Source organism: Hemicordylus capensis, chromosome 6, assembly GCF_027244095.1.
Source record: "Hemicordylus capensis ecotype Gifberg chromosome 6, rHemCap1.1.pri, whole genome shotgun sequence".
NCBI lineage: Eukaryota > Metazoa > Chordata > Lepidosauria > Squamata > Cordylidae > Hemicordylus > Hemicordylus capensis.
Genome location: NC_069662.1, coordinates 34,287,315 through 34,302,398, shown reverse-complemented (window position 1 = coordinate 34,302,398; position 15,084 = coordinate 34,287,315). Strand labels below are relative to the sequence as shown.

General features: G+C 44.5%; 1 protein-coding gene across 2 annotated transcripts in view; it reads left to right on the top strand.

The window, feature by feature from the left end:
- The window catches only part of TRIM28 (tripartite motif containing 28), a 41,114-nt gene extending 27,068 nt beyond the window's left edge, over positions 1-14,046 (top strand). For both annotated transcript variants that reach the window (XM_053262223.1, XM_053262225.1), the window contains 6 exons: positions 513-750; positions 3,889-4,193; positions 5,313-5,433; positions 11,745-11,819; positions 12,027-12,161; positions 12,783-14,046. In XM_053262223.1, coding sequence (XP_053118198.1) covers positions 513-750; positions 3,889-4,193; positions 5,313-5,433; positions 11,745-11,819; positions 12,027-12,161; positions 12,783-13,013 — 1,105 coding nt within the window. In that variant the 3' untranslated portion in view covers positions 13,014-14,046. The remainder of the gene's footprint in view (positions 1-512; positions 751-3,888; positions 4,194-5,312; positions 5,434-11,744; positions 11,820-12,026; positions 12,162-12,782) is intronic.
- The last annotated feature ends 1,038 nt before the right edge of the window (positions 14,047-15,084 follow it).

Below are 15,084 nucleotides of genomic sequence, written 5' to 3'. Positions count from 1 at the left end.
TCAAGGCCTTAGTGGGGATTAAGGCTTTCTTGCTGCCATCCCTGTGACATTTAAAAGCCAAATCTCATCAAGTGGCAAACTAATGGCCCACACTCTGGGCAGGTTCACAGTTATGGTGGAACCCAAGCTCTGTGTGACTGACCTCAAACCTAGGAGCATGTGCTCCTTCCTCCCATCTCTGTACATTTTCCCGCCTATGTCCTATATTTGAGTGCATTCTCTGGAAGTACAGCATAGTAATAGAAGGGATGGGAGTTGAGCATGTTGATAGGCGCTATGATGGGGGAAACTAGTTTCCGATGTTGCAGGTGTTGCCCAGACCCCTTATAATCTCTGCCTTTTGTGGCCATTTAAATCTTAACAAAGAGGGCTAGGAACTTGACTTGTGTTTTAAAAATAAAACTACTGGGATTTCCTAGAATTTCCACTACAAGGCAAAACTGGCAACTTCTAATGCTTGATCTACTAGCAGCTTTTCTTTCACTTAACACTCTCTCCTGTATTTATCTCAGAGCCCGTGGCCAAGATGGAGACTCTGGTCTCATGCGCAAAGTGCCCCGTGTCAGTCTGGAGCGGCTGGATGTAGACTTGACATCTGACAGCCAGCCACCGGTCTTCAAAGTCTTCCCAGGAACTTCCACTGAAGACTACAATCTCATTGTGATTGAACGTGGGGTTCAGCAAGCTGCAGCAGCAGCTGCAGCAGCAGCAGCTGCCCAACAAGCAGGGCTGTCAGCTACTGCAGTGAAGGTTAGCATTGCTCTTTCAGGTTGGGACTCGGATATGTCTGGATCTGGCTTGTAGGGCTTGTGGGTGTGTGCTGGAAATGGCTACCAACATTTAGTGATCCTGGGCCCTTGTTAAATCAGAATGTCAGCATTTCATGTGCAGGATAAGGAGTTGCTGGGAGTAAGACTAAAAGGGTTTAAGAGTTACTACGATTAGGGCTAAAAGGGCTTATTAAAAAGACCAGCTTTCCAGGATTTGCACCTGCCTCTCTAACTATGATGAAGGTAGCAAACAATAAACTGGAACTAAATGTCAGTCCAGAAACCCTAATTATGTTTTGCTAAAAATTTTTAAAGGGGAAAAATAGTAACGAATATATTAAAAGGCAACAGAGCTCAATGAAGCAGTCTTAACGTAAGAACTGTGCTGCTGGATCAGTGGCCCGCCAGATGCCTCTTAAGAAACCCACAGGCAAGAGGTGAGGGTAGGTCCTCTCACTGTTGCCTTCCTGCAACTGGTATTTAGAGGCATCTTGCCTCTGAGGCTGGAGGTGGCCTATAGCCAACAGACTAGTAGCCATTGATAGACAAATTAATTGAGGACAGGTCTAAGCCCCCTTTTAAAGCCATCCAAACTAGTGGCCATCACCACATCCTGTGGCAGAGAATTCTGTAGATTAATTATGTGCTGTGTGAAAAAGTCCTTTCATTGGTCCTATATTTCCCGACCTTCAGTTTCATGGGATGACCCCTGGTTCTAGTGTTCTGAGAGAGGGAGAAACATTTCTCTGTTCACTGTCTACTCCATGCATAATTTTATACCTCTTATCATGTCTCCCCGTAGTTGCCTCCCTTTTAAAGTATACATCTTTAACTTCTCTAATGTTGTGCAAGTGTTTCTAATTGTACTGGATGCATATCCAGCATGTATTGATTATGGTGCTTGTAATCAAGCAAATCCTCTGCCCAACACAGACCAATTCCCAGCTGCCAATATATAGGCAGTGACAACATGAGCTCAAGTGGGGAAATAGTAATATACGGGCATTGCTAACATGGTTGGAAGAGAACTGGTCTTGTGGTAGCAAGCATGACTTGTCCCCTTAAGCTAAGCAGGGTCTGCCCTGGTTGCATACAAAAGGGAGACTAAAGTGTGAGCACTGTAAGATTTCCCCTTCAGGGAATGGAGCCGCTCTGGGAAGAGCATCTAGGTTCCAAGTTCCTTCCCTGGCATCTCCAAGATAGGGCTGAGAGAGATTCCTGCTTGCAACCTTGGAGAAGCCCCTGCAAGTCTGTGAGGACAGTACTGAGCTAGCTGTAACTCAGTATATGGCAGCTTCCTATCTTCCTATGCTTGCATTATAACTGACAGCATTGCCTTTGCCCAGAAAGCACAGTCTCATTCCCTGAGCTCTTGCTAGCTAGGCAGTGGTGAGGGTAGATGTCAGGTGGCAATATTTGACTGCCTGTGGTTGCGAGAAGAATGTCTGCCTATTGGTCTTGGAGCTGAAGTCGGGGTGAGAGTATAATCTCTTTAAGTGAAAGAGTGACATGTGCCCTCCAATTTTGATAGGGGTGGGGGAAGGACCCGTGAGGGGTCAAGTTGGGGAGGGAATGCTCATCTAGCCCAGGGCCTCTCAACCTCGGGTCCCCAGATGTTGTTAGACTACAACTCTGTCATTGTGGCTGGGGATGATGGGAGTCTATAGTTCCAACTTCTGGGGACCCAGGGATGGAAACATACTGGTAGCCCAATATTGTTGGTGCTGACCTGCAGTGTCCAAGTTTGGTTCTGCTAATGGAATGTTAAATAAGGAAAGGTGGCAGGGGCTGAATGCAAAGGTGCAGCACTGGGAGACCATTTTATGAAATCCTTATGTTGTTATAACCCATGGCCGATGTGCTGCACAACCCAGCACCAGTGTGTTTGACTCCTGGGGGCTATTGTGCACAGAACCAGTGCAGTGCGGTGGTTAGAGTGTTGGACTGGGACTGGACAAACCTGGCTTCAAATCCCCATTCAGCCATGACATTATAACTCACTGGGTGTCTCTGGGACAGTCACTTAACTCTCAGCCTAACCTTCACAGGATGATTGTGAGGATAAAAATAACCATGTATATCGCTCTGGGTTCTTTGGAGAAAGAGCGGGATATAATTGTAAAAATTAACTAAAATGAAAGGCAGCCTGGTGATGATGTGGAGGTGGGCAGTTTAAAGTGTGCCGTTGAGTCGGTGTTGACTCCTGGCACCCACAGAGCCATGTGGTTGCCTTTGGAGTTTACCCAAAGGGGTTTACCATTGCCATCTCCCGCACCGTATGAGATGATGCCTTTCAGCATCTTTGATTGGAATCTCTTGGCATCTTGATGTTGAAGGACAGATCCAGTCATGAGCTCCATGGATTATCATTGAAGCAAAGGGCTTGTGTCTCCCCACCCCCACAAACAATCTGGAGCCAGTTTTCTGGTTACCCCGTAAGGTCCAAGTCTAGGGAGCTAATAGTAACGTGAGGGGAGAAGGGTAGTATTAGCTGCCCCTCTGGAGCCATTTCTTACTTTCTGGAAGGGGTATTCTGAAGTCTTTGTGCTAGCCAGCTGCCCTTTATTCTAATAAGTGTCCTGCTGTAACTTTGCTTTCTGCTTTCCCCCTCGCCTTGGTACAGGTGCCCTTCATTATTTGTGGGGGTTCTGTTCCAACCTACAACTGCAGATAATGAAACTGTGAATAATGAGACCCTAAGTCTTTGGGAATTGGGGGTTAGGTTCCTTGAGGTCCAAAAAAAGCAGAAATAGAGGGGATAAAGCACAGTACCTTTCTCTCCAAAAAGGACAGATCCAGTTGTAAATCTCCAAATTTTTGAGAATTCTTGGGGTAAAAACATTTTTTTTTAAAGGAAGAGCCACAAAATGGTTCTGTGCTGCGAAATGGTGGCTGGAAACAACATCGAAAGTCTTTTCTGCCCACTCAGGAACTGTGGATAGGCAAATTTTGCCTATTTTAAAACTGTGGATAACAAGGTTGTGTTTATATTGCCCAACCGCGTCTGTGCAAAAACGTGGGTGCCAGGACTGCAGATAACAACCTTGTATTTGTATTGTGGCAATGAGAGGCTTCTTCACTATACAGCTGTTCTTTCTCTCCTTGTCTTTCCTTGTAGGAGGAGCAGATGGAGGCAGCTATTGAACACCCAGCTTCTGATACTAAAGACACCAAGCCTCTTGTCCTGCCTCAGGACATTACTCTTCTAGAAGGCTCCTCTGCCCCCCGGCTTATATCCCCTAGTGGCAGCACCAGCTCTGCCATGGAAATGCAGTCTGTTCACAGCCATGACGGCACAGCCAATGGGGAAGAAGCTGCTTACTGCAGGGTCTGCCTGAAGGCTGGCGCCGTGGTCATGTGTGATGGCTGCAAGAAGTGCTACCATTTGGATTGCCACCTGCCTGTCCTTCAGGAAGTCCCCAGGTACAGGCTGCTTCCCCCCCCCCCCCCCGCTTCCCCACCCAGCTTCACCTCTTTGGTTCCGCTCAACAGTTCTGGGAGAGAAGGCAGGGTTGCAGGATGGGAGATAGTAGTGCAAGCAGCAAGCCCTGTGAAGACTTGGGATACCCAGGGAAGTTCCTTAACCAGTATTGCAATCCCTGTAGCACCACAAAAGGTAAGGCCTTTTGGTCACAGTTACTGCTTGCAGTATCAACATGGTCTCATTTTCTATGCCGTTGGCCAAGCCGAAGGCTGCTTTGGTGCAACATGAGACCCCTTTTCATCGTGGGAGGGATCTCTGTTGTTGTGCTGCTGAAGTCTGGAGCTGGCAGAAGTGTCTCTATCCATCCTAAATTGGTGCACATTATAATAAACCTTTTTTAAACAAGGTTTCTGGCACCTCTTGGACAGAAGGTAGGCAACCATCAATTTAGTTTTGACTGCTAGGCCAGGCCGACTTGTGAGCCTTTATCCTTCACTATTCCCTTCCTCTGTTCTTCATGCTGTCTGACCTGTGGGTGGGAATAGCATGTAGCAGGGCCTCTAAAAGAGACAACCCCTGAGAACCTCTCCCCCCGCCCCCCGTCTTTAGGGCACCAGTTTTCCCAACATAGTTGTTTTCCCAACTATGCCCTCGGAAGTATTAAATACAGCAAAACACATTCCACTTTAGGAGTTCCTCCAACTAGCTTTTTTGCAATTATGGGCATGAATATACATCCATGAAGACCAAAAAAGAAAAGAAAAAAGAAATTGAATAAATAATAATAATAAATATGTTTGCATTGTGCATATCTAACTTTCTCAGGGGTGGGGTGAGTGTGAGAGCCTTGTGCTTTTTAACTGGAGCACAAATATTGTTTTTAAAAAGTAGAGGTGACAGCCTCTCAAGCAGCTCTGAATTACTTTCAGTATGCTCCACCTGCACGAGGTAACGTGTACAGCTTAAGCAGCTAAAAGTAGAATTAAGATTATACTGTCTGGTTTTAAAAGCTGCTGGGACAGTTTCTCGTACATAGCATCTATTTGGGGAGGGCGGTGGACAGAGATGGACTACCTGAGCACGCAGTCACACACCTGCCTTTCAATTTACTCCTGCAGCCGGGAATGGAAGTGCCTGCTGTGTGAGGAGCCTGTGGCAGCCATTGAAGAGGATGGAACTGATTTGACTGCGATCTCCATAGACGGGGAGCCAAAGATGCTCTCATCTACTGACCAACAGGTATATGCTGGCTAAAAGGGGTACGGGATGATGTGCTGTGGCCATGGGAGTAAGGAAATAGGGTATGAAACTACACAGTGACCCTGGAGGTCTTCTAGTTGAGCCCACTGCTCAGTGTGCAGAAGATTGCTGCAGCATTTCTCATGGCTGTCCAGCTTCTGTTGGTAGACCTCTAAAGAAGAGGAGTCCTCCACTGTTGGAGCAACTCTTACACTCAGGAAGTTCCTCCGAATGTCTAGCCTGAATCTGTCCTTATAAGGCAGTGCCCAGAACGGGACATGGTGTTCCGTTCCAAGTTCCTGAGGCTGCGCGGTTTGGAAGCTGCTCTTGAGAAGACAAGGCTCAGACCAGGGGGCCTTTGCTGCCCAGAGCTCTGCAAACAGGAGTTTGCTAACAAAGGAGTTTTGTGTAGACTTTAGAGGGGAAGTGTGCAGGGAGGCGCGCAAGCGTTCCACCTTTATCACAAGAGAGACACCCAGTATGAGGAGAAGGTGAATACTACCCCACTTGGGGCGACCAAAGCCTGTACAAAAGCCTGCTCCACTTCAACCAAGATGGAACCAGACTGTTGGTGCTTACGATCAAAAAGGTCACGGAACAGGTTTTAAAATGATCCCTGGGGGATTGCCAACAGGAACTGGGCGGTATCTGGTTCGGTAGGCAAAACCACCTAAGGTGTGTGAGGGTGCAATCTTTTCAGGTAAACAGCAAAGGGGAAGAGTAGAACCAGGAGTAGAGCAGACAAACACATGACAGCTGGTCAAAAAGGTAAAATGACAGTAATGGAGATGGCATATACACAAGGTAAAAGATTTGGCGTTAACAGATCTTTTTATGCCAATTTCAGAAGCCAGGATGGGCTAACGAGTGCTTGGTTGCTATTGAAAACATAGATATAGTGGGCAAAATGGAAACCTGGAATGGTGAGAACCAGTGGGGCACTATTATTTCTGGATACAAACTGCACAGGGAGGGGTGAATTGGTTATGAAGTAGCCCTATAAAGGAAGGGATAGAATCCAATCAGCTAGAAAACCTAGGAGGACCAGAGTCTTCCACATATCATTATGGGAGAGCCAGTGTGGTGTAGTGGTTAGAGTGCTGGACTAGGACTGGGGAGACCCAAGTTCAAATCCCCATTCAGCCGTAAAACTAGCTGTGTGACTCTGGGCCAGTCACTTCTCTCTCAGCCTAACCTACCTCACAGGGTTGTTGTGAAAGAGAAACTCAAGTATGTAGTACACCACTCTGGGCTCCTTGGGAGGAAGAGCGGGATATAAATGTGGTGGTGGTGGTGGTGGTGGTGGTGGTGATATAAATATAATAGGTGGCCTGAAAGGAAATGTGTTACTAGGGGTGTGCTATTGCCCTCTAGGTCAAAACACAGAGTGACCAGGAGTTGGAGAAGCAAATCAGAGAGGTGTCAAAGAGAGACAGAGTTGTAACAATGGGTGTCTTCAATTACCCTCATATAGACTGGCAAATTCATGTGTGGGTGTTGAAAGAGAGGCCAAATTTCTAGACATGCTAAGTGACCATGCCTTAGAACAGTTTGTCATAGAACTAAAAAGAGAGAAGGCAACCTTGGACGTGATCCTGATTGGTGCCCAGGACTTGGCGTCAGAGTTGGAGAACCATTGGGGAACAGTAACCATAGTGTGATCCAGTTCAGCTTATATGTGAGTAGAGCACTGCCAAGGAAGTCCAACACAGATGCATTGGACTTCAGAAGAGGCAACTTCTCAAAAATGAGGGGACAGACCACTCCAGAAAGCATAGAACTTACTTAAAACCACAATAATAGAAACTCAGTTGGAATGTATATCAAGAAGGAGGAAAGACACTGCCAAGTTCAGGAGGGTGTCTTCGTGGCTAACAGGTAGAGTCAGGGAAACTATAAAAGAGAAGACATCCTTCAGAAAATGGAAGGCCTGTCCAATTGAAGAGAACAGAAAGAAACAAGCTCTGGCAAAAGAAATGAAGAGAGACAATAAGGAATGCAAAAAGAGACATTGAGAAGCATATAACTAGAAGTGTCAAGAGGGATAACAACTTGAAATATATCAGAAGCAGCAGAGCTGTCAGGAAGTGATTGGACCCTTAGATGAGGACATGAAAGGGATTTTTAAGGAGGGTAAGGAGACTGCAGAGAAGCCGAATGAGTTCTTTGCATCTGCCTTCACGGCAGAGGATACTGACCATATACCCACTCAGGAACTGAGCTTCTCAGGCTTGGAGGCTGAAGAACTGGGCCAACTTGAGGTGATGAGAGAGGATGTTTTGAAAAACTAAAAATCAACAAATCGCCAGGGCCAGATGGCATCTACCCAAGCATTCTAAAGGAACTCAAATGTGAAATTGCTGGTTACCTAGTAAAAATATGCAACTTGTCCTTACAGTCAGGCTCTGTACCAGAGGACTGGAAAGTAGCTAATGTAACTCCAATTTTCCAAAAGGGATTTGGTTGGCCGGGATCCAGCATACTTCAGGACAAGTTAAACATATATAGAAGAACAGGCCTTGCTGAAGGAGAACCAGTATGGCTTCTGCAAGGGCACGTCTTGCCTCACTAACCTTGGACTTCCAAAAACCTTTTGACAAAGATCACCACCAAAGGCTCTTGAGTAAACCTAGCAGTCATATGATAAGGGGACAGGTTCAATTGTAACTACTTGAAGGACAGGAAGCAGAGGGTAGGAATAAATGGATAGGTTTGACAAGGGAGAGAAGTAAAGTGTCTCCCAGAGATCTGGACTGGAACTAGTGCTCTTTAACTCATTTATAGATGATCTAGATGTTGGGGTAAGCAGCAAAGTGGCCAAATTTGCAGATGACTCTAAACTACTTAGGATTGCAAAATCCAAAACCGATTGTGAGAAGCTCCAAAAGGATCTCTCCTGAGTGGGTGACAAAATGGCAAATGCAGTTCAATGTAAGCAAGTGTAAAGTGATGCATATTGGGGCAAATAACCCCAACTTCACATATACAAACAATCAATTTATTACAGCCATAGGTCATACAGATAACATACAAAGATTAAAACAAGATTAAAAACACAATATGCCAACAATAATATCATACATAATAAACAGGACAAAACAATAGCTCCTATGAATTAGACCTTAAACAAGTTCTTAGTCTAATAGTGACATAAATGAATTTCTCCACCACCTTAGTAATTTCATTGTTTTGATCCTCAAGACAGAAATTCAAATAATAGGAGTCAACTCTACCTGGAAATTGCTGTAACAAAGGGAATATGAATTATTTCCTAGTATCATAGTAAAGGGAGCAATATAACAACACATGCGAAACTGTTTCAGGGAGGCCTGCACCATAAGGGCATAGGCCAAAATCTGACAATCCCTTATCGGATCTTTTTTCCAAAAGGGCTGAGGGCAACACATTCATGCAGGCCCTAGTGAATGCTATCCTAAACTTTAAAAAGTGTAGGGAAGCTAAATATTTAGCACTTGTATTCCCCAAAGGGGATATAATACCAAAAAATAGAGGAGAGCAGGAGGAAATTGAGGAGCCTATTTCCCCCTAGTAATGGTGCTCAATGTCATGAAGGCATTGAATAAGTATAACCTTCGCCTTCTCATTTCCCATGAGTAGAATTTCAGAAGAAGATAGACCCTTTTGCAGTATTTTATTGTTGACCTATGGCAGCCAAGGGCTAGGAAAGGAGTCCCTCCATAGAAACCAAAAATAGGAGGGCTCCCGAATATCCAAGCAAAGTTTAATCCATCTTATAAAAATAAGCTCCCATGCTTATCCCATGGATCACTTACTATTTCTTTTTTAAAGTGATCCAGATTCCAAACATTACGCTGAATAAGGTACACATCGGGGTACTCCAAAGATAGCCCTAAGGAATATTGATTGAACCCTTTCCATCTCTGATGTTTCTCCCTGAATCCAAAGTGGGACCCCATAAAGTAACTGAGCTACAATCTTTGCTCAGAAAACTTGGAGAGCCATAGGTATATACTGGAATAATAGAATCACAAAAGAGCACTGAGAGTTTTATGAGCAATAGAGATAGAATGCAATCTTTGAGATTTCCAGTTAAGATTATATTGGAAATGTATACTAAGATAATTAGATTTATAAACTTGCTCAATATTTTCCTTATTTACCACCCAAGTTTCCTAGCTTTAGTGAAAACCAGAACCTTAGATTCTCATAGTTAATAGATAAGTTATTGTCATTATAATAACGGGCAAAGGCCCCCAGCAATCTAAGGGGACCAAGATGGGTCTGGGACAATAACAGCGCATCATCCACATATAGCAACACTGGCACATGAATGTCAGCCAATTTGGGGGCATGTGAACCCACCATTTCTAAACACCGTGCTAAATTGTTGATCAAAAGATTAAACAATGAAGGGGCCAGAACACAAACCTGCCTGACCCCATGAGTGGCGGGGATTGAATCAGTTAGAGCCCCATTGGGAGCATATCTGACTCAGATATAAGAATTGACATGGAGCTGCATAATCAGGAACAACAATCATCGAGGATTTCCCAAACTTGTACCACAATAATTCCCTAGGAATTAGATCTCAGTTTTTAAATCCATAAAAGTAGCAAAAAGTCTACCTTTGGGAGCACTAGAGTATTTACATTCAAGATGGTTCAGAATCATACAGTGGTCAAGTGAGGAACGACCCGCTCTAAAGCCTGCCTGCTCGGTCCCTAAGCAATGCTGGTCAGAACTCCACGTTTCAAGTTTGGATAACAAATAAAGGGCATATACTTTGGCCACCACCGAAAGCAGGCTAATGGGCCTATAGTTAGATGGGTCAAGATGGGAACCCCATTTGAAGACCGGGACCACTATTGCTATTCTTCACTTTGCAGGGAAGATACCTGTACTGTTTTATCGAAGTAAACAAATTAGCTAAGACTGGGGCCCACTAATCCACATTGGCTATCAAAACCTCTGGAAGAATAAAATCAGGACCAGGAGCTTTACCAGTTTTGAGACGACTAAGTAAATCAAATTATATAAATTGCTTCCCTTTGGGGAATCATATAAAGTATTCAGCTCATTTTCAACTTCCTTTGACCACTGGATTTTACAACCCAACTTAGCTGATCTTTGTGCAAACAAACAAGGGAAAGGGGTGTCCCCCCCCTCACCCAAGGTAGATCTAAACAGGTGAGCATCAGGAGATGGTCACTAAAAGTTTGCTCGCCCACCTCAAAAGATGTAATCTGGGGGAGCAGGAAGCGGGAAACCATAACATAGTCGACTGCACTACTGCCCTGTACTTCACATATATGCTGATGGGATCTGAGCTGTCAGTGACTGACCAGGAGAGAGATCTTGGGGTCATGGTGCACAGCTCATTGAAAATGTCAGCTCAGTGCATGGCAGATGTGTGAAAAAAGCAGATTCCATGCTAGGGGTCATTAGGAAGGGGATTGAAAATAAAAATGCTAATTTTATAATGCCCTTCTACAAATCTATGGTGTGGCCACATTTGGAATACTCCATACAGTTCTAGTCACTGTATCTTAAAAAGGACATTGTACAACTGGAAAAGGTGCAGAAGTGGGTAACCAAGATGACAGGGCCTGGAACACCTTCCTTATGAGTCAAGGCTACAGCATCTGGGGCTTTTTAGTTTGGAAAAGAGGTGACTATGGGGAGACATGTAGAGGTGTATAAAATTATACATGGAGGAGAGAGAGTGGACAGAGAACCTTTTCTCCCTCTCTCGCAACACTAGAACCAGGGGTCATCCCATGAAACTGAAGGCCAGGAAATTTAGGGCCAACAAAAGGAAGTACTTTTTCACACTGCACATAATTAATCTATGAAGTTCTCTGGCACAAGGTCTGGTGATGGCCACCAGCTTAGATGACTTTAAAAGGGGCTTAGACAAATTTGTGGAGGACAGGTCTATCAATGTCTAGTCTGGCTATAGGCCACATATAGCCTCTAAATACCAGTTGCAGGGGAGCAACAGCAAGAGAGAGGTAAGTGAGGTCTGACCAACATAGTATAGACTGGAATTACTACTTGTGATCAGGACATTGTGCCACTGTTAATATAGCCCAAAATTGCATTAAAAATATTAACTTGCTTTTTTGTGTAGACTTGTCCGTTGTACCTTACAATGTATACTATCTATCCCTTTAGTCTGCCTGCCTAGTTATTGCTGAACTATTTATTTTACTCTGGAACCTCTGCGTAATCTAGGTTTAGTGAAGATCTTTGGAATGCAATCTGAAATGCCTCCATTCCATGGGAAGACCAGATCTTTCTGTGCTAATCTAGTTCTCCTTTTGTTTTAGAGATGTGAACAAGTTCTCCTGGAGTTGTTGTGTTATGAGCCATGCAGACCCCTTCACCGGCTTTCCAATGCCACGGTGAGTGTACAAGGCAGAAGGAAAATTCTGAATGTCTCTATTTAACAAGGGTAAAGGTAAAGTGTGCCATCTGTTGCCTCTTGTTTGAACTTGCAAGTTTGTCAGATGTCTGTCTGTTCTAAAGATCAGCTACCATTTGTGACTGATTGGAGTTGTAGTACTTTATTGGACAGCTTGTTTCTATTCACTTGTCATTTTATCCTTCAGGAGGGGCAGAACACCATTGACTTGACCTTGATCAGAGCCAAGCTGCAGCGGAAGCTCTCACCACCTTATGGTTCTCCTGATGAATTTGCAGACGACGTTTGGAAGATGTTCCGGCAGTTTAACAAGCTGACAGAGGTGAGGGCTTGTTTAGCATGAAGGGAATAGGGCTGACCTTCTAGGTAATGGCTAGAATGGTGGACAACAGTTACTGTGTGTGTGCGCGTGCGTGCGCGCGCAGGCTAATTGATGACATTGAATGGGCATCTGAATCAGCAGAGATTCAAGATCATGGAATGCCATCCCAAAAGAAGTCCCATCTGGCTCAATTTCCCACTTTTGGCAAGCCTTGAAAATATTCTATTCGAGTAAGCCTTTGCTGGGGGGAGCCTTTCAACTGATTGGAGTGTGTATTAGTGGAGCAGTTCTTAAACTTGTCATGGCTGGTATATATTTTAATTTGCCTATTGGGCATTGTGTTAGCAGCTTTGAGCATAGTTGAGAATAGAAAATAGGGCCACGATTTCAGGAAATTTGGCAGTGGCTTCCCATCAAATTCTGTTGGTCACAGGACAGCAGTGGGGCTCAGAGTAACCCTGGGTAGACTTGTCTCAGTTGTGTTTCTACCATGTAAAGTGGGAACTGTGAGGGCTATGCAGGCGGGACTTGCTTGCAGTGCCTTGTGACTGTGAAGTGGACAGTGTTCCAGATGTGTGTCTCTGGAAACTGACCACTCTCTATATTGCTCTTGCCTCTCAGGACAAGGAGGATGTTCAGTCCATTATTGGGTTGCAGCGCTTCTTTGAAGCCAAGTTGAGTGCTGCTTTCGGCGATCGGAAGTTTTCCGTGCTGCGTGACCCCATCAATGTGGATGACCCGCAGAAAGAAAGCAGCAGCCTTCCTCCCCATGGCTCCCCAACCACTGATTCGGGAGAGGCCATATCTTCCAAGGCTGAGGGGAGCAGTGGGGACGAGGGAACAGCCACATAAGAGAAACGGCCTTCTGTCGAATGGACCAGCATTCCATGGAGGAGAGGAAATGCGGAAAGGGCATCATCTTGAAGTTGCCCTCACCCTGTCCCTGCCTTCCACTCTTCTGGTCCCCCTTGAGCAGCCCTCTGTCCCTTCTGCACCTCTCTGCCTTTTTTTGGAGAGTTATTGTAGAACTTGACTGCTTAGATTATGGTATAAATGGTCTGAACTGTTCTTTTTTTTTTTTTTTGCTTGATAAAAATTTATGCCCTTGTTCTGATGGATACACAGTTTGTGTTTTTTTGTATTAAAATGGAAACTAATAAACTGAGAGGAAATACAGAACCCTATACCCTGCTCTCCTCTTGGACTCCTTTTTTGCTCCTAGGGGGGACAAGGTAGTGGTTCCCCCACCCCCTGGTGTTCTTGGTTTGTTTGGGTTTTCTTTTGCAACACAAGAGGAAGCTGTTGTGACCCAGACACAAGTTGGATCTGCTAACAGCAAGACACTGGTCCCTCCAAAAAATTATAATAAAAGAATGTTCTTGGTGGGCCTCCAGTAGTAGATTCCAACTATGTTGAGAGTGACGGGCACAGTCTTCTGCCTCGTCTACTTTGTGGCAACAAAGACGAATGGGGAGTCCTGGGCATATTGTCTTTATTCTTACTCCAGGTCCCAGCACCAACTTGCATCTGCCACTCCTTGAACTGACAGATGTTGTTGGGTCTCCAAGATAAGCTGTTTTCTAAGGTGGTGGTCTGTCTCTCAATGACATTTTGCCTGTGTCCAAAACAGGGCATTCACTTTGTTCAAGAAAAGAGGTGTCTGTTTCATAAGGCAAGGTAGCTGTAGTTTTTAAAAACCCAGTTTCCCCCTCTGTAGCCATACTTTCTGGCTGTACGTATTTTAAAATGCTTTCTGGCCCCTGGTAGTTCACCCTCACTATCCCAAGAGCCATTCTCATGGAAATGTGCTTTTTTTTTTTTTTTTGCTTATGTATATTTTAGATTTTGCTTCTTTCATGTTCGAGAAATAAAGACTTGTTTGCGACTTGTGTGTCTGTCAGTTTTGGGGTGGTGGTAATTCTGCCTTTTCACTACACTATCTGATGGCTTGGAGTAGAATTAAAATACCTTGACGTTTGCTCCTGGTGCTCTGTGAGCATAATTCAGTCTTGTTAAAGCTTTGCTGCCTAGCTCCTCAATTGCCCCTCTCATCCCAAGATGATGATGATTAGTACATTTATATCCCATTCTTCCTCCATGGAGACCAGAGCGGTGTACTACATACTTAAGTTTCTCTTTCACAACAGCCCTGTGAAGTAGCCTAGGCTGAGAGAGAAGTGACTGGCCCAGAGTCAACCAGCTAGTTTCATGGCTGAATGGGGATTTGAACTTGGGTCTCCCCGGCCCTAGTCCAGCACTCTAACCACTGCACCACGCTGGAGGAGCTGGGTGTATAGCTTCATTATATCACTTGCTTACTCTCTCTATATCTGGCATTATATAAAATCATAGAGTTGGAAGCGGGCCTTGTAAGCCATCTAATCCAACTCCCTGCCTGATGCAGGAAATCCAGAGCTTAGTACATCTCCAACAGATTGCTGTCCAACCTCTGCATGAAGACTTCCATCAAGGGAGAGTCCATTAGGTAACTGGATGTAATAGATTGTCTGTTTCAAGGCAATAGGTAAGATACTGTAAATGAAGAATGATTAGGACAGCTATAAAGAGGACTTTTCCTGCCAGAGGCCAATATTTATTGGCTATGTCTAGAAGCCTTTGTGCCTTCATGTCCTGTCTTTGTAGTACTCTAATCAAAGAATCAAATCCTGGGAAAGGCTAAGAGTATTTAACTTTTGTTGCCAACTTTTCACCAAAGAAACAAGTCAGTAAATAGTAAAGGTAGTGTGAGCCCTTTGGGGACAGGGAGCCATCTTATTTATTTATTATTTCTCTGTGTAAACTGCCCTGAGCCATTTTTGGAAGGGTGGTTTAGAAATCAAATTATTATTATTATTATTAATAATAATAGGTAATAATCCTTGTGGCATTAAACATATTAAATGCAGCTAGTAACTTAAAATGG